The sequence below is a fragment of the Canis aureus genome, chromosome 11 (genome assembly GCF_053574225.1).
Source record: "Canis aureus isolate CA01 chromosome 11, VMU_Caureus_v.1.0, whole genome shotgun sequence".
Classification (NCBI taxonomy): Eukaryota; Metazoa; Chordata; class Mammalia; order Carnivora; family Canidae; genus Canis; species Canis aureus.
Window position 1 is genome coordinate 2,873,290 of NC_135621.1, and position 24,861 is coordinate 2,898,150.

The following is a 24,861-nucleotide window of genomic DNA, read 5'->3' on the forward strand; positions in this document are numbered from 1 at the left end:
TGAAGGGCTTCCCTGTATGCTCTCTCCAAGTGGTAGCAGGAAGCTAACAAAAGAAAACAGCAGAGAAAAAAAAAAAAAAAACCAGCAGAACTGTCAGTGAAGATGTTGAGTCGGCATATCCTCCTCAAAATAAGACACAGCATCACACTCTGGTACTAAAAATTGTGACATGATTAAGTCTTCTAATAATAGAGACAAAGCCACATCTGGGAGGCTCTAAGGCAGATGATCTCATACAGTCCTAGCTCCGTTTCCCCTCTATCTTTGTAGACTGTAGACCAAGCCTATGTAAAGAGTCAATACTTGTAAAATTGGCTCCAGGAGAGTACTCAGACATCTGCTTCCAACATATCACTTTACCTAAAAGGCAAAAATAGTGAGGTAGTAATGGCTACCTGTTTACCTGGCTACCGACCTAAGAGGGGGAGGCGAAAGGAGATGGGTAAGGAGCAGTCCTTGCAGACTTGAGAAGGGAAGAGGTTAGGTAAGACACCCAGGACTTCGGGTCCTAATCCCATGCAGTTTTTTTTTTTTTCCCCCGTGCAGTTTTGACAAAAAAACAGAAAGCAACACGCAAAGCAGAGGAAGAAATGGGTCACAGGTCACGAAGCAAGCTGGCACTCTGGGGCCTACTTGTTAGAACTGGAATCAAAGAGTTCTCCCAGGTGTTTTAGCCGTTCCCGGTGGAAACACGCTCTTAGAGTCATCCAGGGGTGCCGGGTGGCTCAGTTAGTTGGGTGTCTGCCTTCGGCTGGGGTCGTGATCCCAGGGTCCTGGGATTGAGCTCCACATGAGGCATCCTGCTCAGCAAGGAGACTGCTTCTCCCTCTCCTTCTGCCTCTGCCTGCAGCTCCTCCTGCTTACACTCTCTCTTTGTCAAATAAATAAATAAAGTCTTTAAAATTTTTTTAATAATAGAAAAAATCATCCAGGGGACAGAAAACTTATAGTTCACTCTTCTCATTCATTTAATTGGAAGCTACTCATTTTGTCTATCTGGTCTCATCTCTCCTAGACCGCTTACAATCTGATCGTCTTCTCCTCCTCTGCTAAGTGTTAGCTTACACATTTCTGAACGCACTGAACTTCTTTCATGTGAGAATTATTCAGGAAAAACTTAACACAAAGAACAACAGTACAACGGCCACACCATGGGGTCAGAGTCCTGGCTTCAATGCCTCCCTCTGTTTTTCACCAAGTCAGTCACAGAAAGGATGTTGTGGCGGCCGTAGAGTTGCTCACTCAGATATTTCTCTTCAAGAAAGACCCTGTCGTTCAGCTGCAGAGAATGTGACTTGCTGACAGACCTCCAGGATCCACCTCCACTCTGCTTCCAGGGAAGCCCCTCAGCTAATGCTAAGCACAGGGGTCCTGGGGCCTAGCCATTTCTGTCCAACAAGGACTCCTCTACCAGGCAACCCTTGCTTCTGAGTTTCTCATTGGCTTGGCTGAGACTGGCAGAGCAGCCTGGGGGAGCAGCGGGGACAGGGAAGCTCTGGTTTCCCCCAAACTCACTCCCCCTTTGATCTATCACAAGCACTCCTGACTCCATCTTAGTGTCTGCTCCCTGCAGGATCCCACTTCCATTATATGGTTATTATACTGTGAGAATCCAGTGAGTTCTATCACAGCATGCTGTAAGCTCTGATGGATAATACAAAGTTAAAATAAAAATCAGCAGTTCCCATGCTTCATGATTTCATGTACCAGTATATACTTCCCCTAGACTGGAGAAGCCCCTTGACTGGTAAGCATATTAAAGACAGTGAAAAAAAAAAACAAACACTTTTTAAAAACCCCACTAACATCTATTAACACCAATGTTTCATAAAAGAAACAGCTTAACACACACAAAAAGTAGATATGATATAATCTCAGCTATGTTCTTTCCCTTTCTTTTAAAGTATATAAACAAGTCTTTATGAAAAACTCCCTATGTTGTCCTTCTGTTTCTCATTTGACTTCAGGTTGATAGAAACATTATTATAGACTAGTACTGTTCCACTCACTGACACTTACGAATCATTGACTTTTTTTTTTTTTTTTTTTAATGCATGAGAGACACACAGAGGGAGAGAGAGAGAGGCAGAGACACAGGCAGAGGGAGAAGCAGGCTCCATGCAGGGAGCCCGATGTGGGACTCGATCCAGGGACTCCAGGATCACGCTCTGAGCCAAAGGCAGGCACCAAACCACTGAGCCACCCAGGGATCCCCCGATTGATTTTTTTTTTATTTTTTTTATTTTTTTTTAATTTTTATTTATTTATGATAGGCACACAGTGAGAGAGAGAGAGGCAGAGACACAGGCAGAGGGAGAAGCAGGCTCCATGCACCGGGAGCCCGACGTGGGATTCGATCCCGGGTCTCCAGGATCGCGCCCTGGGCCAAAGGCAGGCGCTAAACCGCTGCACCACCCAGGGATCCCTGATTTTTTTTTTTTAAATATTTTATTTATTTTTTCATGAGAGACACAGAGAGCGACAGGCAGAGACAAAGGCAGAGGGAGAAGTAGGCTCCACGCAGGGAGCCCAACGTGGGACTCGATCCCAGGACCCCAGGATCACACCCTGAGCCAAAGACAGACACTTAATTGCCGAGCCACCCAGGCATCCCAGGAATCACTGACTTATATATTTATATACTATGTATATCATAAAAGTTGTCAACCAGAACAACAAAAGGAAAGCTCCCTAAGGACAAGGTTTCATTTTACCATTTATTGCTGTACTCCTTAATGCCTAGAACAGTTTGGCATATAATTAGCATGTAATACATACTTGCTGAATGAATGAATTTTGAATTAATGGATTATCCTGAGTCATAACCTCTGAACCAGTGAGCCCAATTTGGAGATTATAACCCAAGAAAACCATTCAAAAAAGACAGGAAATCACTTATGCAAAAACAAAAATAATACCTCTTCCTAGTACACTCTAAGTTTATAAAATGCTTTCATTTCATAGCTTTATTACACTTTGTTTTTTTTTTTTTAATAATGTTACCCTATTTTTTTAAGATTTTATTTATTTATTCACGAGAGACACACACAGAGAGAGAGAGAGAGAGAGGCAGAGACACAGGCAGAGAGAGAAGCAGGCTCCATGCAAGAAGCCTGATGTGGTACTTGATCTTGGGACTCCAGGAGCACGCCCTGGGCCAAAGGCAGGCGCTAAACCGCTGCGCCACCCAGGGATCCCTTGCTTTTTTACACTTTGAACCTCACGACAGTTCTAAGTGATAGATACAATCATTTCCATTTTACAGATGAAGAAACAGAAGCTCAGAGAGAAGGAACACTTCAGTAAGATGTTTATAGATGAGTTACCTTTAAAGGTAAAGGCTTAGAAACAAGCCAGATATCCCAAGCTTGAGGAACAGCTAGGAAAACCTGGGAATATCAGTAAACAATATGTCATATAAAAACTAACTGCACGCTAAAATTCAAAAGCTTCTATTAAAAAAGGGCACATGGGGTGCCTGGGTGAGTTGGTTAAGTGGCCGACTCTCTCAGCTCTGGTCTTGGGACCCTCTCTCAGGGTCCTGGGATGGAGCCCAGCATGGCTCTGCACTCAGGACGGAGTTTGCTTTGAGATTTTCTCTCCCTCTGCTCCTCCCCTTATACGCACTCTCTCTCTCTCTCAAATAAATTGTAATAAATAAATAAATAAATAAATAAATAAAGGCACATAAAATAGAATGTTCACAATAACAACCATATAAAAATGTGAACGATCTGAGGCAGAAGAGAGATCTTGTAAATTAATAATAAAGATGTATCTTACATTTCAAAATAAAGGTATTCAGGGGTGCCTGGGTGGCTGTCGGTTAAGCATCTGCCTTGGGCTCATGTCATGATCCTGGGGTCCTGGGATTGAGCCTGTATGGAGCTCCCTGCTCAGGGGGTTGTCTGCTTCTCCCTCTCCCTCTGCTTCCCCTCCCCTTGCTTGCTCCTGCGTGCTCTAATAAATAAATAATATATATGTATATTTAAAGGTACTGTTTTCAATTCTTGGGATGACATGGTACTTTTCAATAAAAACAGCAAGGTAGGGGCACGTGGGTAGCTCAGTGGTTGAGCGTCTGCCTTCAGCTCATGTTGCAATCCGCATCGGGCTCCCTGCATGGAGCCTGCTTCTCCCTCTGCCTGTGTCTCTGCCTCTCTACAGTGTCTCTCATGAATAAATACATAAAATCTTTAAAAAAATCCAGCAAAGGTAGTCACTGCTGTACTCGCAGGTTTTCCCTTCCACCCTGTGTCTCCCAGCCCCAGGTCTCCTTCCAACCATCCTTCAGAAGGAATGAGGGCAGCTGGGCTGGTAGACTGAGAGTCCTTGTCTGTTCACTGATTCAATTCACAGAGATGCAGGAACCTGACTCATCTCTTCTCCCAAAATTCCCTTTTGTCTCTTCCTGCAGCTCTTCATCTTTGTGTTTTTGTCTTATTATTATTATTATTATTATTATTATTATTTTTTTTTATCTCACATGGTAAATGAGTTTTGAAACAGCTCAAATTCTTGTGTTTCTGTGAACATGAAAGGTTAATTCTGGGGGCATCTGCTTCAGCTCAGGTCATGATTCCAGTGTCCTGATATCAAGCCCTGTGTTGGAGCTCCCTACCCAAGATTCTCCCTCTCTCTCTGCCCCTCTCCGTGCCCTCTCTCTCTTGTGTGCCCTCTCTCTCAAATAAATAAATAAAACCTTATGGGCAGCCCAGGTGGCTCAGCGGTTTAGTTCGGCCTTCAGCCCAGGGTGTGGTCCTGAGGTCCCAGAATTGAGTCCCATGTCAGGGTCCCTGCATGGAAAGGAGCCTGCTTCTCCCTCTGCCTGTGTCTGTGCCTCTCTCTCTCTCTCTCTGTGTCTCATGAATAAATAAATTAAATCTAAAATTAATTAATTAATTAAATCTTAAAAAAGACTTAAAAAAGATAAGGTTAATTCTGAGGCACAGACAAGAGAGTAGGGTCTCACTATAGTTAACTCAACTAAATCCTCTCCTCCAGCAAAGATGCAAAAGGAGAAACCACATGCACTATTTCCAGGCACGGGACAGAATAAATAAACACAAGTCTGTAATTTCTCTCTGTTCTAATCAGAGCACTTTATTACGCTTCCTGAATTTTCTGCTTTGAAAGCAATTCCCTCCATGCTGCCTCTTTTAGTCACAACAGAGGCAAAACAGGAAAACCAGCCATTCAAGCTTGCCAAAGAACCGATACAAAAGAAAGAAATTCTTTTTTTTTTTTTTTTCATCAATAACTCCTGGATAGGTTTTGGGGTTTTTTTGACTTGTTTGCTTTGTGAAATGCTGTGGTTTCCAAACTTTTGGATTTCATAGATGGGTCTTTTTTTTTTTTTTTTTTTTTTTTTTTTTAATTTAAGGAGACTAATATAAGGTTGCCAACTTTAAATTTTGTAACTCAAGGACACTGACACACACATTCCTCATATATTGCTGACTATAAAACAGTTCAGCTGCTGTGGGAAATAGGCAATTCCTCAAAATATTAAACACAGAATTATCATAAGACCCAGCAATTCCACTCTTAGGTATTTATCTGAGAGAATTAAAAAGTATGTCCACACGAAAGCGTGTACATGAATGTTCATAGCAGCATTATTTATAGTAGTTACAATGTGGGGAAAAAAATGTCCATCAACTGATGAATAAACAAAAAGTGGTATATCTATACAATGGAATACTTGACAATACAAAAGGAACAAAGTGCTGATACTTGCTATGATATGGATGAAACATTATTTTCAGTGAAAGAAGCCAAACACAAAAGATTACATACTATATGATTCCATGTATGTATGAAATGTCCAGAATAGGCAAATCCATGGAGACACAAAGTATATTAGTGGCTGCCAGAGCTGGGAGAAGGAGAGATGGAACACAGCTAGTAGGTACATACAGGGTTTCTTTAGGGGGTGATGAAAAAAACTCCAGTGTTAGATAGTGCTAATGGTTATACAACTCTGCAGACTGAACACTTTAAATGGGTAAATTTTATGGTCTGTAAATTATATCTCAATAAAGCTGTTACAAAAACAATCCCATGCCATTACTATATATTCTATTTTCACTATTTAAACATAAAACAAAAACAAAAACAAAAACTAAGAACAAAATCTCAGGATAAAGTACAGTCCATTAAGTTTAATAAACTAGAATTTATGAAAAAACTAATTATATTTTACTTTCAAATTTCATCATGGACAGATCGGAACTTCGTTAAACACCTTAGACTCAGCAGACCTGGACATTTAAAGGGATGTTAGTTACTTCTCCCACTCCACTAAGTACCAAGTGGTTCAGACGAACCAATATTCCTCTGAAACTAATACCTGTAGGCCTCAAAATGCAAGAACCAACCAAACAAAAATCCCCAAAAAATCCACAAAAGATAAAATATTAAATACACTTGCTATTAAAAATAGAAAACTAACTCACTTCTTGAAAACAAAACCAAACAAAAAACTCTTCCCCAAACCAACTCTAAGAACCAGCTTTGAGAATCACTAGTATGAAGAGAATGACATTTGGCATTTGGATTCCAGCTGTCTAGTACTAAATTGGTGATCTTGACTTTGTGGCTTAACCTAAACCTCAGTATACTGAGAAAATAATAAATAAGGAAGTTTAAATGACATCCTGGATGGAAAGCAGTGCTACTCAAAGCATGGTATGCAGACCACTGCAGGTCCACAGGTTTGTCTGCATCAAATATGGACACAAAGCATAAGCATTTAGAACATCTTATAGCGGGATCCCTGGGTGGCGCAGCGGTTTAGCGCCTGCCTTTGGCCCAGGGCGTGATCCTGGAGATCCGGGATCGAATCCCACATCGGGCTCCTGGTGCATGGAGCCTGCTTCTCCTTCTGCCTATGTCTCTGCCTCTCTCTCTCTCTCTGTGTGACTATCATAAATAAATAAAAATTAAAAAAAAAAAAGAACATCTTATAGCAAGGTCAGAATTAATGTTTGTTGAATCTAATAAATTTTTTAAAGTTTGTTTGTTTGTTTATTTATTTATTTATTTATTTATTTATTTATTTATTTATTTATTTATTTATTTGAGTGAGAGAGAGAGAGAGAGCATGAGCAAGGATGAGAGGGAGAAGCGGGCTCCTGGCTGAGCAGGGCTTGATCCCAGGACCTTGGGATAATGACCTGAGCCGAAGGCAGATGTCCAACAAACTGAGCCACCCAGGTGCCCCTAATAATTTTTTTAAATATTTATTTATTTATTTGAGAGAGAGAGAGTAGGGAGGGGCAAAAGGAGAGAGAGTCCTAAGCAGACCCTGCTCTGAGCACAGAGCCCACCTCGGGACTAGATCACCACCCTGAGCTGAAACAGAGTCAATCGCTTAACCAACTGCACCACTCATGTGCCCCGTGAATCTAATAATTTTAAAGTCTACATTCTGTATGTTTTTTTCATGTTGTATTTTTAGTAATTTAATTTAGTTCAGGTCCTGAATATTTCTAGCTTAGATTACTCAACTGCTTCCTAACGTCTTTTCCTGTTTTAGTTCTAAGTCTACCCTACTATGGTTACCAGATTTGACCATGTAACTACCCTACCTAAAACCCTTCAACAGATACATAAGAAATTTCAAAATGATTGTGTGCGGGGAGAATTGGCGGGGATGGGGGGAGGTATCACCTAGAGTAGGAGAAACATTTAGTACTATTTGAATTATCAGTAGTAATTAGTTCCAGTGTTTTACAAAAGCATTTTTAGAAAAGTACTTTATATATCAATTATAACTCAGTAAAACCTGGGGGGGGGGTACTGATTGGTAACACCTTTGAGGGGGGAAAAACCTACCTGGTCATTTACCAAGATAGTTTGAGAAGCACTGATACCAGGCACCTTTCTGAATGCTGAGCACAAAGTACGAATTCTTGAAATGTTAATTTCTTCTCTGCCTATTGGATTCTATCATCAGTCACTAAATGCTCACGATAAGCTCCCAAGGTGAAAAGAGAAATGTTGTGCAAGTGCTAAAGAAATCGAAATTTAGTTGAAGAAGTAAAACCCATCTAATATAAAAGAAACCATGTAAAAGACAAAGTCTGCACAAGTTCTAACTAAGTGATATTGAAAAAAATATTCTGAAAAATTAGGGCTTTTTTCAGGTTCAAGTGGTCAAGGAGTTTGGTCAGAGGAAGTGTGGTGAGATCTGGGCCTCTGAAGGCTCCATAGTATTCAGGCAGCTGAGAGGAGGTGGGGCATTAGGCAGAGAACTGACAGAGCAAGAGCAGAGAGGGAGCCACTTGGGGTAGCTGAAACTAACAAGAAAGCTGTAGAAAGGAGGGGATGGAACTGACTTTATGGGACAATCTTGTCTTTGTCTGTCAATTCAAGTATTTAAACAAAAATCACACACACACACACACACACACCCCAAAAAACAAAACAAAGGGATCCCTGGGTGGCGCAGCGGTTTAGCGCCTGCCTTTGGCCCAGGGCGCAATCCTGGAGACCCAGGATCGAATCCCACATCGGGCTCCCGGTGCATAGAGCCTGCTTCTCCCTCTGCCTATGTCTCTGCCTCTCTCTCTCTCTCTCTGTGACTATCATAAATAAATAAAAATTTTAAAAAAAATCACAAAATGATCAAATTGGGGTCACACAAGCAGTATCACATAACCTACTACTGTATCACTACTTATCACCCTCTGTGAGGTGTCAATCTTTTTCCTTTCACTGCATTCACCCTGCAAAAGATGCCAACCTCAGATCAATCCAGCCATCCACTTTCTAGACTCTTGAACTTAAATCTTTTTTTTTTTTTTTTTTAATTTATTCACGACAGAGAGAGAGACAGAGACACAGGCAGAGGGAGAAGCAGGCTCCATGCAGGGAGCCTGACCTGGGACTTGATCGCAGGTCTCCAGGATCACACCCCGGGCTGAAGACGGCGCTAAACCGCTGTGCCACCGGGGCTGCCCTGAACTTAAATCTTGACTCAGATTTGCTGAAGTAAACCAAACCCTGCAGAACGATACACAACCACTGTGTGGTCTCCAACCTGAGCAGGGCCCTCAGCCTGGCCCAGCAAATCATTTTTAGTGTTCCTGGTTCACTTCCTCTTCTCTTTCCCCAGGAACAACTGTTCCTAGCTTTCACTGTTATCCTCAAGCCCCTCTGCTCCATTGCTTCCCAGAACTCTCAGCTCTTTTCCTCTTAGGAACAACTGAGGTCATCAGACAAGGAAGAATTCTTTCAACTTTCTCCATCCAAGCCTAAAACCATAGATATTTCAAATGCTGACTTGGACTTTTTTGCTTCTAATCTAAGCCCTCTATTTGCAATTTATCAATCACTTCCTGGCCTTTAGCTGGTTGTTCATTTCTTTTTCTTTTCAAGATTCTATTTTATTTATTTATTTTTTTAAGTAATCTCTGCACCCAATGTGGAACCTGAACTCACTACCCTGAGATCAAGAGTCGCATGCTCTATCAACTGAGCCAGCCAGGTGGCCCGGTTGTTCATTTCTCATTTGTTTCCAATCTTCTCTTTATGTTGGCCCATCCCCATGTCAGTGCTCAAAACTCTTCCATCTCAGGGAAGAAAAAAACCCAACATAAAACAAAACCTTTCTTTGACCCCCTACTGGCTTCTCCGTCTTTCCTTCTTAAGCACAGATGTTCGCAGGCCTTCATCTTTAGTTTTCTTCCTGCCTTACTCTACATAGCTTCCTTGGGCAAACTCCTCCATTCCCATGTCTTCAACTACCATCTCTGAGTCATCAGACAGCAAATCTGTATGCTTGCCATACTGAGTTCTCATGTTGTCAAAATCTGTTTCACTAACAGATAGCATTCTCCATCTTTATGTCTCATTGGTGCTTCACATTAAATACGTCCAAAATGGAATATCTTTCTCCCAAAATTTGTCTCTACTTCTATTTTTTTTTTTTCTACTTCTATTTTGGATCTCTTTAGGTACTGACACTATCTACTTAGTCATTCACATAGGAAAGCTAGGCATCATGCTAGATACCTCAAGTCATTAACTCAGGCTAATTCTACTTTCTTAAGCTCTCCTATCCAGCCCCTATAAAAGCCCCATTGCTACTGCCTTTGTTCAGACCCTGAATATCTCTAGCTTAAATAAGTCAACCACTTCCTAATTTCCTTTCCAGTTTCCAGTCTCGTTCTCTTAAACCTATTCACAAACTGGTTACTAGATTTGGCCATATAACTACCGTGCTTAAAAACCTTCAATGCATACATATGAAACTTCATGGGGATTGTCTCTGGGGAGAAGAGGGGGGGAGCTATGATAGGAGAAATATTTCCCTCTCATTTTAGTACTATTGGAATTGTTTACCACAGCATGCACTACTGCAATACAAAACTAAAGCTGCATATGCCTACATGCAAGATCCTTCATAATCTCCCTGCTGGTTACGTTGAAGCTGCTCTCTTGAGTTACTCTTTTCTCCTGAATGCCCTGGAGTTTTTCCTTTTATCTTGTAAGACTGACCAAATGGTTCTTCCTCCTGACTTTTCCATACAGAAGAGACCTCTCTCTCCTTTGTGTCTTACTTTGTGCCATAAATATACTTCCATCATGGCATTTACAGATGTTATATGTAATACAGATGGTTTGAAAGGCCTGTCTCCCTTAGCCTCAAATTCCCTGAGGGCATAAAGTCTTTCTTATTCATTCATCTTTGAATTTTCAGAGTCTAGTTACTGAATCAAAATTTACAGTGGGTGGGGCTTGGGTGACAGTGTTTTGAAAATGCTCATCTAGGGATCCCTGGGTGGCGCAGCGGTTTGGCGCCTGCCTTTGGCCCGGGGCTGATCCTGGAGACCCGGGATCGAATCCCACATCGGGCTCCCGGTGCATGGAGCCTGCTTCTCCCTCTGCCTGTGTCTCTGCCTCTCTCTCTCTCTCTGTGTGTGACTATCATGAATAAATAAATAAAATCTTTAATAAAAAAAAATGAAAATGAAAATGCTCATCTGGTGATCCTAACTCAATCTCCTGTTAGGAGCCGCTCTGAATTACTCCTTAAGATCAGGAATCTTTGTGACCAGCACAATGTAAATGATCAATGAAGGTTTTCTAAACTGGAACTGAAGTGGACAAGTTCTGAAATTGAGGGAGGAGAGGTTGGAGCTGGAGATTTGGAGGCATCAGAATACAAGAAGGTGTGTGAAATTGTGGCAGTAAATAAGCTTACTTCAGAGAGTACAAAGTGAGAGGAGTGAGGAAGTGAGGGCAGACTTGTCACCCAGTAACTGCGAAGGACTCATTTACATGTGTTCTTCCATCCAGAAGCTCAGGAACTCTGTCCTATTCATCTGTCCACCTGTCACTGAGCACAGTGTACAGTACCTGTTTGGGCTCAGGGACCTTTTACTATCATCAGGGCCACCGAGCCGGAGGTACCATACACACTTCAAGAACACAAAGAAAGAAGTGTTTGGCCAGGGAGGGTGAGCAGTGGGGTGTCAGAAATAGAGGTTTTCATAGGAACAAGTTGGCTCAGTCCTGAAAGAGAAGTTCATCTAGCAGGGAAGTGACCAGAACTTCAGGCAGAGGGCAGGGCAGCAGCACAGGCACCAAGGCACGAAAGAACACAACGCAGACACGGCTCCCCCACGAGGCTGGGCGTGGAGGGAACGACACAGGAAAAACGTCTGGGAGTTTTAGAAAAGGAGGCTGAGAGGATCGGGCTGTGAAGGGCCGCGGACGCCAGCAAGGATCTGGGCCTGTGAGCGGCCAAAGGGGAGTTGTAAATTTCATCTGAAATGACCAGATCGATTTTTTTTTTTTTTACGGTAACTTGTGGCAGCACAAAGGGCAGAGCCAAGAACGGAGGCTCGAAGAAGGAGCTTAATAATTAGTAGCCGACGATCAGCGAAGAGACCCGAGCAAGCACTGTCCTTACGTCTCACACGCGAGACCGGAGGGAAGGGAATGAGCTCTTCGGTTAAAACCCAAGAATGAAGTAAGCGAATTCCGACTCCTGCCGACCACCGGGCGGCACTCGTGCCCCCGGGCGGAACTGGAAGCGACGTCCCGAGGTGCTAACTAACGCCCGGGAACCGTCCGATCTACCTCAGGGGTCCGCAGCCCGGTCGCACCACAGCCGCCCGGCCGCGCGGGGACCGAGGGCTCCGGGCGCAGAACTGCGCGTGCGCGCCCGGAGCGCAGCCCCGCCCCCGCCTCAAATCCCGGTGGCGGGAACCCGGCCTCGGCGCCTGTCGAGCGTCCCTGCGGCTCCGAAAGGACGCTTTCCGCCGGAGCGCCCTGTCCCACGCACTCACCCGCTGCCCGCCGGTCCTCAGGAGCCCCGCGGAGCCGACGGCCCTCACGGCCCTCACGCGCCCGGCCGCCGCCTTTCCCGCCACCCGACTGGATGGCACCAGGCCCCGCCTGCGTGGGGGCGGGGCGGCCTGGTCCACAGAACCCCAAGCGGGGCAGGGGGGTGAAGTAAGGAAAAGGGCACGAGTACGAGCACTGTGTATCGGAGTCGATCCGCTATGGTGAGCTAAGAACCACAGCGTTATGAGTTTTCTGTTGATTTAAGATAATAGGGATCAAAGTCCGATTAGAGGTAAATTTAGAGGTAAATTTACATTCTTCCCCTTCTACTGAAGTGGGTTATTCCAAAGTCTCCGAGGGTAGTTAGAAAAAGTAGGCTTTATTTAGGAGGAAGTGGAGAGTTGAGCTACGCGTTAAAGTGGTCTTTTGCGGGCGTGGGTCTCTCATGCTAGAGATAGAGGTTTAAAGCTTGCGAAGCGTGCAGGCTCCTAAAAGGGAGAGAACAACAATAAATATTCATTGGTAAGTTGAGGATCTCCTCTGGACTCTGCTGAGATGAGTATATTTTGCCGATGACAAAAAAAGAGAGGGCTCAAACGAGTAATTATCTCCTGAATTGTTAAGCATTTGAATTGAAGGAATCGATTTCTGGGATATGAGGAGAGTTATAAGAGATTTGCTGAAGATGAAAGGACATATGAGAGAAAAGTGAAAAGATGAACACAAAAAAGGAAAATAATATAAAACTGGAGGTAAAAACAGAAAGGTACCATTTGAAGAGTGTTTTGATCTGCTCTAACTAGATTAAAACTCTGAGGGTCAAAGTCTCTTCCTCCTACGGACCCCCACCCCTACCTCTGCATTTGTCGCAGGCATCAGATTTCCAGTTTTGACTCGAGGGAGCTCTTCTTTGGCTGAAGTACCAGCTGCCTGGAAGCCCCTCTGGGGATGTCTGGAAGAACAGCTAAACTACTTAATGTTTCTAGATTCTAGGCTCACCCTACCCCTTGTTTAGGTTGGGAGCTCACTGGCCCAGGGCTTCCAAAGAGATCCATCATACCAGAATGAACACAAAACCCAGCCAGTGGATGTAGACAAGTTTATGTGGCTTTACAGAACAGTTCAAACCCCAATGTTCACTTTTCTCAGAGTTACTTCCCCACCCAAGTCCCTGGGGCAAGCATCCCTGAGATAAGTGGGCTACACTCTCCCATTAACTTCCCCAAAACCTTTTGGTACATTTGGAGCCTGATCTGGGGCCAATACCTCCATTTCCTCTCTCTGCCCCCAACCCCTTCTCCCAACCCTTGGAATGCCTTGTCTCCATCTGCCTCCTGTGAGGAGTACTCCCTGCTTCCCTGCTTCCCTGCTCCTGCATAAAACTAGGGCCATAATAAACTTGACTGGCAGCAGGGTAAAGGCCAGAAGCTTAAAGGTCTTGGTTCCCTGTGTTCACCACACTGGGTTGGTAGAGGAAGATATGGGATGACACCTTTTTTCCCTTCCCTACCTCTCCTGCTGTGCCCCAAAACTCAGACACAGCCACGTTCACTCACATTCATACGCACAATCATGCACACACAGCGGCGAAGAGAGGTGGGATGGGGAGAAAGGGAAGTTTGCACAAACCAGCTCATGAATGCAACTTGAAAGATTTCACACGGCAAAAGGCAAAAAAAAAAAAAAAAAAAAAAAAAAAACACACATAAATTAAAAAATAAAGAAGTACATGTCCCTCCCCCCCGTCTCTTTCTTCATCCAGGGGCTAGCTCAGCCCTTCCAAGTAAACCCAGAAGCTTCCTACTCCTAGCCAACTGGAGTTTTCACAGGGCCTGGGTCTTCAGTTCAACAGGCTCTCCAGTGCCCTCTGGTTGTCCATTGGAGTCACTGGGCCTGGCACCCTTGAGAATAGACAGTCTCTCAGAAACACTCTTGAGCCGGGGGAAGAGGAGAAAGTCGTAGAGGAGACTGCCTAGTCCCCCTCCAATGATTGGGCCCACCCAGTATACCTGTAGGAAAAGGAGAGGAATAATGAGACTTAGGGAAGAGATCAAGAAAAAGGCTTCTCTTTTTCCAACCCAATGGGGACAATTTAAACAGAAACCAGTGTGTTTGTTTTTAAATTCTAAACGTCTCTACTCCTTGTGCCTCAAAACTTACCGTTTCTTTTCTGGGTCACCAAATTATTCCTTTATCCCACATCTCAGCATACATATATTCTGTTTATTGTTATCAGTTTGTACTAGTCTATAGATTGCTTTAAAAAATGTTTTAGGGGATCCCCGGGTGGCTCAGCGGTTTAGCGCCTGCCTTCTGCCCAGGGCGTGACCCTGGAGTCCCGGGATCAAGTCCTGTGTCAGGCTCCCTGCATGAAGCCTGCTTCTCCCTCTGCCTGTGTCTCTGCCTCTCTCTCTCTCTCTCTCTCTGTGTATCTCATGAGTGAATAAATAAAATCTTTTAAAAAAATGTTTTAACTGTGGTAAAACATATAACAGAAAATTCACCATCTTACCCATTTCTAAGTGTACAGTTCAGTACCGTTAAGTATACCATATTGTTGTGCAACAAATCTCCAGAACTCCTTCATCCTGCAAACTTGAATCTCTGTACCCATTAAACGACAGCTCCCCATTGCCCCCTCTCCTGAACCCCCATCAACTACCCTTTGGTTTGTTTCAATGAATTTGACTACTGTAGATACTTCACATAAGTGGAGTTATACAGTATTTGTCATTTTGTGACTGGTGTATTTCACGGAGTGAAATGTCCTCGAGGTTCATCCATGTAGCATGTGCTGGGACTTCCTTCTTTTTCTTTTCTTTTCTTTTTATTTATTTATTTATTGACTTCCTTCTTTTTAAGGCTGAATACTATTCCAGTGCATGTAGATACTACATTTTGTTTATCTGTTCACTTGTGAGGGACACTTGAGCTGCTTCCACCTTAGCTGTTGTGAATAATACTGTCAGGAAAATGGGGATACAGCTTTGAAAAAATATTTTAATTCTGTATGTTTCACTGGCATATGGCCAAACAACACAAACATAGCCAATTTTTATTGAGGTCTTATCCCATGTCAGATTCTGTGCTAAATATTTCACACATATGGTTTTCACATTTACTTCTCATAATGGCCCATTTTATGGTAAGGAAACTGGGGTGCAGAATGAGGCATTTGCCATCATCACACACAAGGTCAATAATGTACTACAACTGGGAGAAGGCCCAGGCCCATCTGTACTCCTATATCTCCTGAGCAATGAGAGTAGAAGTTTTTGACTTCCTGTTCATTCAGTTGTCTACCTCACAGTGCTAGTTTTAGAATCCTGTGGATGCTTAGTAAAAATCCCTGACCAACTAGTGAAGGAATTATATGAGCAAGAGCCTCTCTTTCTAGCAAAATAGCGAATCCTGCTCACACGGGCATGCCAAACTCTGTGACAGCCCCTTTAGCTGAGTGCTGGTAAAACTGTGAACACACCCAGATGGAAAGCAGGCAACAAACATGGAACCTGCGGCCTACACCCATACAAGATGCCTTCAGGATCTTGCCCTTCTCCCCTCACTCACCCAGTGGTTGGTGAAGTTTCTGGTGAGAATGGCAGGAGCAAAGGAGCGGGCAGGGTTCATGCCTGCACCAGTATAATACATCTGCAAAAGACACAGTCATAATTGAGACACTTTCCCCTACTTCACCCCAGCTTCTCTCCCCACAACCCACATGTCCCTGAAGGCTGGGCACCTCACCCCCAGCCAGGAGCAAGTAGGGAAGGACAAACTGCATGGGGGGTCCACAATGGAGTAAAGGCACTGATGCCTTATCTGGGATCAGACTATGGATCCATACAAACCCTACATCTACCCATGATGATTCATTTCCACCTTGGGGTCAAGAAGGACCAGATACAGTGGTCACAGAAGAGAGGAACAGAACAGGGTTGATTCCTCTGTGCTGAATGATATAGAGTAAGGTGCATTATGTTCATGTTTGATAGTGAGGTGGGCAGAAGGAAACTTTAAAGCTGGGAAAGGTTTAGGGTCCCTAGAATCCTTAAACAAGAAGTTTCTCCCTGCTTACCCCAAAGAGGTGCCCCAGGGTGAGGGAGAAGCCAACAGCCAGGGCCACAGATCCTAGGCGGCCGTTCCGCCTCTCGTCGTATGTGGCAAAGATGCAGAGCACAAACTGGAGCGTCAGGAAGATCTCCACCGTGGTGGCCTGGCCCACACTCACCCCAGGGTGCAACTAGGCAAAGGAAGAAGAAAGGAGGCAGCTCATTAGGGTTGTCACAATGTTACCTCCTTAAGGCCTCCCACACAGGAACTGCCTTATGGCATCAGTTCCTTGGAGAGGAAGGATAACACAACCCCCATCACAGTAATTATATTTGTTTCTTAATTTCTCCTAATAATAGTCCTTAAGGGTAGGAAGAATTGTACCCACTTATGCAGATAAGGAAGCTGAGGCCCCACCAGGTAAAATAAGTTTCCTCAAGAACCTGCAAGGAGTTGGAAGGAAAGCTGAAACCAGAACTCAGTTCTCGAGTCAGTCCAGAGCTTTATACGTTTTTTATTCCTTCCTTACTCCTCCAAACTACCTTAAACACACACACACACACACACACACAATGTCCCAGACCCCTGAGGAACTGATCAGCCTCCACCATTCAGGGAGTCAGGGTACCAGGTTCCTCCAGCCCCACTTAGCTGATCGTTACCGTATTAAGTGCTAGGTTTCCTCGGACGGCAGGCGGGGTGACACTATATAGCACGGCGGCTCCAGCCACGGCTCCCAGGAGTTGGGCTGCCATATAGCAGAAGGCACGGAGCAGAGACATCTGGGAACCCACAAGGAAGGCGAAAGTGACTGCAGGATTGACATGGGCTCCACTGATGTGGCCCACAGCCTGCACCAGCGTAGCCAGGGCCAGGCCAAAGGCCAGAGCCACCTGCAGGACATGCAGGGGTCCAGGGGTCCAACGCAGTGAGGCCCCCAGTCCAAAAAAGACATAGAAGAGGGTGGCAAAGAACTCAGCAAATATAGCCCTCCAGAAGGAGGCTGACCGCAGTTCCCACATGGCAGGGGGGATGGGCAAAATGCCTGGGTCCCTGATACCCCCCTGGCCTGATTTGGGAGGACAGTCCCCTTTATAGAGGACTCTTAATCCCTGGGAGGGGCAGGCTGAAGTGGCTGGCCCAGCCTCTTAACCCCTTCACAGCTACAGAGGGCTGGGCCCACTCTTATGCATCTGTTAAAGCTGCTGGATTTTCCCCTCCCTCTTCCATCGGGAGATGAGCAGAGCCATGGGTGTTAGGGTGGGGGTACAGTTGGGGCTGGAGAGGCTCTGAGAGGAGAGGACCAAGAACAGGGGGACTGTAAAAGTCTGTTTCTCTCTTTGTGTCAAAGTTGGGGTTCATGCTCCTGATTGACATCCGTATTAGAACATTCTTCAACTCTGCATTGGAAGATCAATCAAATGGAGTTCACTTCATGGGGCATAAGACTGTGCTCCTGGGGGCCTTCAGTGTCCTCTGAGTCGGCCAAGGGTAAGGGTGGGGGTGGGGGTCAGGAGTGGGGTCCAGCTGGTAAGTTGGATAACTGAAGAGAATTCTTTAGTTCTCTGGGATTAGAGGCCCTTTCCCCATTGGTTGGTTTGGTCTGGAATCTGTGGACCCTGCAGCTCTGGGACAGAATAGTTCTGCTGTGTCTGGTTTTCTCCAAGCCCAGGTTCCCTACCCCCAATCCATGCTAGCACTTCCCTTTCCAAAGCCTCAGTCCAGCCTTATAAACCAAAGACAGGAGGAAGAACCTATCTTCCATGGATAGGCTGGGGTGGGAGACTGGGGAGGGGATAAAGGTGTTAGTTAAATTTCAGAATTGGCTTATACTTCATCTTTCCAAACTCACAAAGTCCTAGAAGGAAGTACTGAAAAGAAGGAAACTAAATCATGGCTATGGGGCAATGGAAAGGCCTAGGCTGGGATCCCTGGGTGGCGCAGCAGTTTAGCGCCTGCCTTTGGCCCAGGGCGCGATCCTGGAGACCCGGGATCGAATCCCACATTGGGTTCCCAGTGCATGGAGCCTGCTTCTCCCTCTGCCTGTGTCTGTGCCTCTCTCTCTCTCTCTCTGGGACTATCATAAACAAATAAAAATTAAAAAAAAAAAAAAAAAAAAAAGGAAAGGCCTAGGCCTCCTAATATGGTCCCAATCAGGACCCTAGGGCCTTCAGTCTTGATCCCTAAGGAAAAGTCTGGGCGTAGGGGTGTGTGGAGAAGCAGGCTGGTCAAGGAGAAAGGAGAGGACAAAATGGGGTAGGAGAGCTTGGGGCAAGAGGTTCACTTGTGCTCAGGCTTGATGAGGGACCGGGGCCTAGAGGCGAGGCGGGGCTCTGTGGTGGTAGAGAAGGCAGGATGGGATACACTGGTAGGCTTTACCATCTCCATGGCAAGTCATACAAGCTGCAGGGTTTTCCCATGAAGCACCAGAGGAGAACAAAATTTTTAAGAGGTCTGCAGGGGCTCCTGGTGGCTCAGTTGGCTAAGTGTCTGCCTTTGATCCCAGTGTTCTAGGATCAAGCCCTGAGTCAGGCTCCTTGCTCAGTGGTGGGGCTGCTTCTCCCTCTCTCTGCCTGCTGTTCCTCTTGCTTGTGCTCTCTCTCTCTGTCAAATAAATGAATATTTTTTTTTAAACAAGGCAGCAGTAAATGACTTAAAAAAAAAAAAAAGAAGAAGAGATCTGTAATAATGGTCCCCAGCATTGGTCCCATCTAGTACACCTGTGGGTAGAGATGGGAGGAACACAGATTAGGGCCTATGCTCCTCTCTTCCTCCAACATCCAGCTTGGAGATGGATAGGAACAGTTACGGCAAAGGCAGAGAGCCCCTCTAACCCGCCCACATGTTGGAAGTTGCTGAGAACAGGTCAGAGGGCAGCCAAGGAGACTGGGGCTCCTGATTTCAAGGAAGAGGAACAACTCAGAGATCCTCGGGAATCTCTTGGGTTTTAGAAGCCCCACCAATCTCTTGACTTCAGGCCCCGTAACCCCCATTGCATCTCAACCAAAGAAGCTACTAGTTCCCCGTCCCCTCTGTTGGTCCCAGGGAGTATGCAGGGTGCATGCTGCTTCTGGGAAAGGAGCCTGGGATGGGACAGAGGGTGGTACGTCATGGTGTTAAAAGCAGAGACTCTAGCAACAGATATTTTGGTTGAGATGTGGATGAGAATACAAAGTGACACAACTAGTTATGACAGCTAGTGGGTGTATAAATTGGGATTATCACTTCAGAACACACTGTATAGCACCATCTCATAAAGATGAACAAAAATACCTTCTGACCCAGGAATTTCACTTCTCATTTATATACTCAAGAGAAACTTTATTTTCTTTTTCTCTTTCTTTTTTTTTTTTAAGATTTATTTATTTATTTATGATAGACATAGAGAAAGAGGCAGAGACACAGGAGGAGGGAGAAGCAGGCTCCATGCAGGAAGCCCGACGTGGGACTCGATCCCGGGACTCCAGGATCGCGCCCTGGGCCAAAGGCAGGCACTAAACTGCTGAGCCACCCAGGGATCCCTTCCTTTCTTTTTTCTTTTCTTTCTTTTTTTTCTTTTTCTTTCTCTTTCTTTTCTTTCCTTTCTTTCTTTCCTCTTTCTTTCTTTTTTCTTTTCTTTCCTTCCTTCCTTTTCTTTCTTTTCTTTCTTTCTTTCTTTCTTTCTTTCTTTCTTTCTTTTCTTTCTTTCTTTCTTTCTTTCTATTTCTTCTTTCTTTCTTTTCTTTCTTTCTTCTTTCTTTCTTTTTCCTTCTCTTTCTCTTTCTTTCTCTTTCTCTTTCTTTTCTTTTTTTTCTTTCTTTCTTTTCGAGAAGGAGAGAGTGGAGAGGGAGTGGCAAAGGGAGAGGGAGAGAAAGAATCTCAAGCAGGCTCCATGTCCAGTCAGATGCTTAACCACCTGAGCCACCCAGGCACCCCACAGGAGAAACTTTTTTAGGCCTACACCAAGAGATGTGTATAAGAATGTTGAGAGCAGGGGGACAGAACGAGGGGACGCAACGGAGGCATGCCGGAGCCGCTGCCGTCGCCCTGACCCGCGGTAACCAGCACGAGCTCGCCTGCCAGAAGAATATGAAAAAGCAGAGCGACTCGGTTAAGGGAAAGCGCCGAGATGACGGGCTTTCTGCTGCCGCCCGCAAGCAGAGGGACTTGGAGATCATGCAGCAGAAGCAGAAAAATGCAAACGAGAAGAAAGAGGAACCCAAGCAGCTTTGTGGCTTCGTTTCCAACCCTCTTGCCCTTCGCCTGTGTGCCTGGAGCCAGTCCCACCACACTCGCGTTTTCTCCTGTAGTGCTCACAGGTCGCAGCACCGATGGCATTCCTTTGCCTTGAGTCTGCAGCGGGTCCCTTTTGTGCTTCCTTCCCCTCAGGTAGCCTCTCTCCCCCTGGGCCACGCCTGGGGGTGAGGGGGTTACCACTTCCCAGTGTTTTTTATTCCTGTGGGGCTCACCCACAAAGTATTAAAAGTAGCTTTTTTTTTTTTTTTTTTTTTTATTTGTGATAGTCACAGAGAGAGAGAGAGAGGCAGAGACACAGGCAGAGGGAGAAGCAGGCTCCATGCAGGAAGCCCGACATGGGATCCCAAAAGTAGCTTTGTAATTAAAAAAAAAAAAAAGAAGAATGTTGAGAGCAGGGATGCCTGGGTGGCTCAGCGGTTGAGCATCTGCCTTTGTCTCAGGGCGTGATCCTGGAGTCCCAGGATCAAGTTCCACATCGGACTTCCTTTGTGGAGCCTGCTTCTCTCTCTGCCTGTCTCTGCCTCTCTCTCTCTCTCTCTCTCTCTCTCTCTGTGTCTCTCATGAATAAATATATAAAACCCCCCAAAAATAAAAAAAGAATGTTGAAAGCAGGGACGCCTGGGTGGCTCAGGGGTTGAGCATGTGCTTTTGGCTCAGGGCGTGATCCCAGGGTCTGGGATCAAGTCCCCCATGGGGCTTCTTGCAGGAAACCTGCCTCTGCCTATGTTTCTGCCTCTCTCTCTCTGTCTCTCATGAATAAATAAATAAAATAAAAAAAAAAATGGTGAGAGCAGCACTATTCACAATAGCAAAAAACTAGAAGAAGAAACCCAAATGCCCATTGATAGGAGAATGGAGGTATAGACAGTGATATATGTCTCATCTTTTTTTAAAAATTTTTATTTATTTATGATAGTCACACACAGAGAGAGAGAGAGAGAGAAGCAGAGACATAGGCAGAGGGAGAAGCAGGCTCCATGCACCGGGAGCCGACGTGGGATTCGATCCCGAGTCTCCAGGATCGCACCCTGGGCCAAAGGCAGGCGCTAAACCGCTGCGCCACCCAGGGATCCCATATGTCTCATCTTTATATATAAATATATTTCACACAATGGAAAACTATTCAGCAGTCAAAATGAGTGAATCTGGGGTGGGTCAATCAATTAAGCATCTGTCTCTTGATCTCAGCTTAGGTATGGATCTCAGGGTTGTGAGTTCAACAATTGGGACGTGGAGCCTACTTAAAAAAAAGAGTGAATCACCATAGTGATACTCAATAATAGGGAGGAATTTTAGCAATAAAATGCCAAGAGAAAAAAAAGTCCCAGAAGATTACATATGGCATGATAATCATTTCATAAAGTTTAAAAAAATTGGGGCACCTGGCTGGCTCAGTCAATAGAGCATGTGGCACTTCATCTTGGGGTTGTGAGTTTGAGTCCTATATGGGTGTAGAGATTACTTAAAAAAAAATCTTAGAAAAATCTAAAATAAAAATATGCTTTTCAGAACATATGCAGATAAGATGAAACTACACAAAAAATAAAACAAAGAATGATGAATATAGGATTCAGGATGGTGTTTACCTCAAGTTGGGATGGCAAGGGGATGAAATAGAATATATAAATATATATTTGTAGATTTCTGTGGTTCTCAAGGTTCTAGTTTTTCTGTTACATGGTTGTTGTTTTTTTTTCAAAGATTTTATTTATTTATTCATGAGAGACACAGAGAGAGAGAGAGAGAGAGAGGCAGAGACACAGGCGGAGGGAGAAGCAGGCTCCATGCAGGAAGCCCGATGTGGGACTTGATCCAGGGTCCCCAGAATCACACCCTGGACCAAAGGCAGGCGCTAAACTGCTGAGCCACCCAGGGATCCCCGGTTTTTTTTTTTTTTAAGATTTTATTTATTTATTCATGAGATGCAGAAAGAGAGAGAGAGAGAGAGAGAGAGAGAGGCAGAGACACAGGCAGAGGGAGAAGTAGGCCCCATGCAGGGAGCCCGCATGGGACTCAATCCCAGGTCTCCAGGATCAGGCCCTGGGCTGAAGGCAGCACTAAACCGCTAAGCCACCCGGGCTGCCGTGTTACATGGTTGGTTAATGATGCTGCTTAATTGGGATGTCTAGGTGGCTTAGTTGGTGGAGTATATATGGCTCTTGATCTCCGGGTTGTGAGTTCAAGTGCTCCACTGGGCACAGAAATTACTTTTAAAAAATAATGAGGGATCCCTGGGTGGCGCAGCAGTTTGGCGCCTGCCTTTGGCCCAGGGCGCGATCCTGGAGACCCGGGATCGAATCCCACATCGGGCTCCCGGTGCATGGAGCCTGCTTCTCCCTCTGCCTGTGTCTCTGCCTCTCTCTCTCTGTCTCTCTCTGTGACTATCATAAGTAAATAAAAAAATTAAAAAAATAAAATCTTAAAAAAAAAAAAATAATGATGCAGGGCACCTGGGTGGCTCAGTTGGTTAAGCCTCTGCCTTGTGCTTGGGTCCTGGGATCGAGCCCTGCATCAGGCTCCCTGCTCCTCAGGGAACCTGCTTCTCCTCCCTCTGCCTGCCACTCCTCTTGCTTATGCTCCCTCTCTGTGTCAAATAGATAAATAAAATCTTTAAAAAATATAATGATGCTTAGCTTATTACTTAATAAAAAATGAATTAGGGATGCCTGGGTGGCTCAGTTGGTTGAGTGTTCAACCCTTGATTTTGGTTCACGTCATGATCTCAGGGTCTTGAGATCAAGTCCCATATTAGAATCTGAGCTCAGTGTGGTCTGCTTGGGATTCTCTCTCCCAGCTCCCTCTGGCCCATGCCCTCCAAATATGAGAGCTCTTTTTTCTCTTTCTCTCAAATAAATAAATAAATCTTAAAAAAAAAAAAAAAAACAACAACCCACAACAAATTAGGGGAAGCTATATATAGGTCAATGAGAAGGGGATGTCGTGGGCAGCTCTGGTGGCTCAGTGGTTTAGTGCCACCTTCGGCCCAGGGCCTGATCCTGGAGACCTGGGATCAAGTCCCACGTCAGGCTCCCTGCATGGAGCCTGCTTCTCCCTCTGCCTGTGTCTCTGCCCCTCTCTCTCTCTCTATGTCTCTCATGAATAAATAAATAAATAAAATCTTAAAAAAAAAAAAAAAGAGAAGGGGATATCATAAACAAAGGAATAGTCCATGCACGGGAAATCCATAACAAGCCATAGCAACAACAAAAATCCTGGCTAAATATAAATTCCCCACTAGATATAAATTCCAGGAGGGCAGGGCAGGGATGTGTCCAATTTGTTCACCACTGTAAACCCCAAGCTTGACACACAGTAGACAGTAAATAAATTTTTGTTGAATAAATTAATGTAGGCTCTCCAAGCCTCAGTTTCCTCTGGATCAAATAACATAATGTACATAATGGCTTAATATACTGCCTAATACAGAATAAAGCACTTAATAAACAGGAGCCATTTGATGAGGGTTTTATTAACTACAAAAGCTTACCCCCACGGGATCCCTGGGTGGCGCAGCGGTTTGGCGCCTGCCTTTGGCCCAGGGCGCGATCCTGGAGATCCGGGATCGAATCCCACATCGGGCTCCCGGTGCATGGAGCCTGCTTCTCCCTCTGCCTGTGTCTCTGCCTCTCTCTCTCTCACTGTGTGCCTATCATGAATAAAAATTAAAAAAAAAAAAAAAGATTTTTAAAAAAGCTTACCCCTAACCACCAACTCTACAAACGAAGGGCAGAAGGACAAAGTGCAGCTAATTTGGTGCCCTTGTAAACATCAAATAAAATGATTAAATTTCCTTATTTGAAGCTATCAGCTTTTTTTAACTTTTTTTTTTTTTTAAGTAATCTGTATGCCCAGTGTTGGGTTCAAACTCATGACCCTGAGATCAAGAGTTGCATACTCCACCAGCTGAGCCAGCCAGGCCCCAAACTTCTCTTTATTCCTCATCAAAAATTGATAAGAATCTCATGGAGAACTGAAACCCAGCCCATTTCTTTTCAAATCAGCCACTTAGCTGAATGCCAAACCTTCAAACTCAATGTAAGCTTTCAAAAACTCACTTGAATTTTTGTAGAGATTTACATATAACTAGAATATCCATTGTTTTCCACTAGTCTAGCCTCTTTTTATTTTTATTTTTTGCTTTAAAGAGTTTATTTATTTTTTCATGAAAGACAGAGAGAGAGAGAAGCAGACACAGGCGGAGGGAGAAGCAGGTTCCTCACAGGGAGCCTGACGTGGGACTCGATCCCGGGACTCCAGGATCATGCCCTGAGC

The 24,861-nt window shown here is 44.8% G+C and overlaps 2 protein-coding genes across 5 annotated transcripts in view; both read right to left on the reverse strand.

The window, feature by feature from the left end:
- TIMELESS (timeless circadian regulator) overlaps positions 1-12,418 on the reverse strand; it is a 29,132-nt gene extending 16,714 nt beyond the window's left edge. For 2 of the 3 annotated variants that reach the window (XM_077913397.1, XM_077913393.1), the window contains exon 1: positions 12,303-12,418. The gene's annotated coding sequence lies outside the window, so the exon portion shown is untranslated. Of the gene's footprint in view, positions 1-11,212; positions 11,387-12,302 lie in introns of those variants that run through there. The other variant, XM_077913394.1, reaches the window with a different exon arrangement.
- Positions 12,419-12,642: 224 nt separating this feature from the next.
- MIP (major intrinsic protein of lens fiber) lies at positions 12,643-18,270 on the reverse strand. 2 transcript variants are annotated; one of them, XR_013388675.1, is made up of 6 exons: positions 17,016-18,270; positions 16,379-16,543; positions 15,871-15,951; positions 14,105-14,309; positions 13,156-13,252; positions 12,643-12,788 (listed from the first exon to the last, which is right to left on the reverse strand). XR_013388675.1 is itself a non-coding variant. In XM_077913417.1 (4 exons), the coding sequence occupies exons 1-4, from the start codon at positions 17,373-17,375 to the stop codon at positions 14,124-14,126; spliced, it is 792 nt and encodes a 263-aa protein (XP_077769543.1). In that variant the 5' UTR covers positions 17,376-18,268; the 3' UTR covers positions 12,671-14,123. The 2 variants fall into 2 exon arrangements, 1 of the variants encoding a protein (XP_077769543.1); XM_077913417.1 differs by having other exon boundaries at positions 12,671-14,309; positions 17,016-18,268.
- Positions 18,271-24,861: the final 6,591 nt, after the last annotated feature.

Excerpts from the sequence above, each read along its gene's own strand:
- MIP (XM_077913417.1), bottom strand. The coding sequence starts at position 17,375 with ATGTGGGAACTGCGGTCAGCCTCCTTCTGGAGGGCTATATTTGCTGAG. Across the intron at positions 15,952-16,378 it reads CCCTGGGGCACCTCTTTGGG|ATGTATTATACTGGTGCAGG; the intron begins GTAAGCAGGGAG and ends TGTCTTTTGCAG. Across the intron at positions 14,310-15,870 it reads GAAACTTCACCAACCACTGG|GTATACTGGGTGGGCCCAAT; the intron begins GTGAGTGAGGGG and ends CTTTTCCTACAG.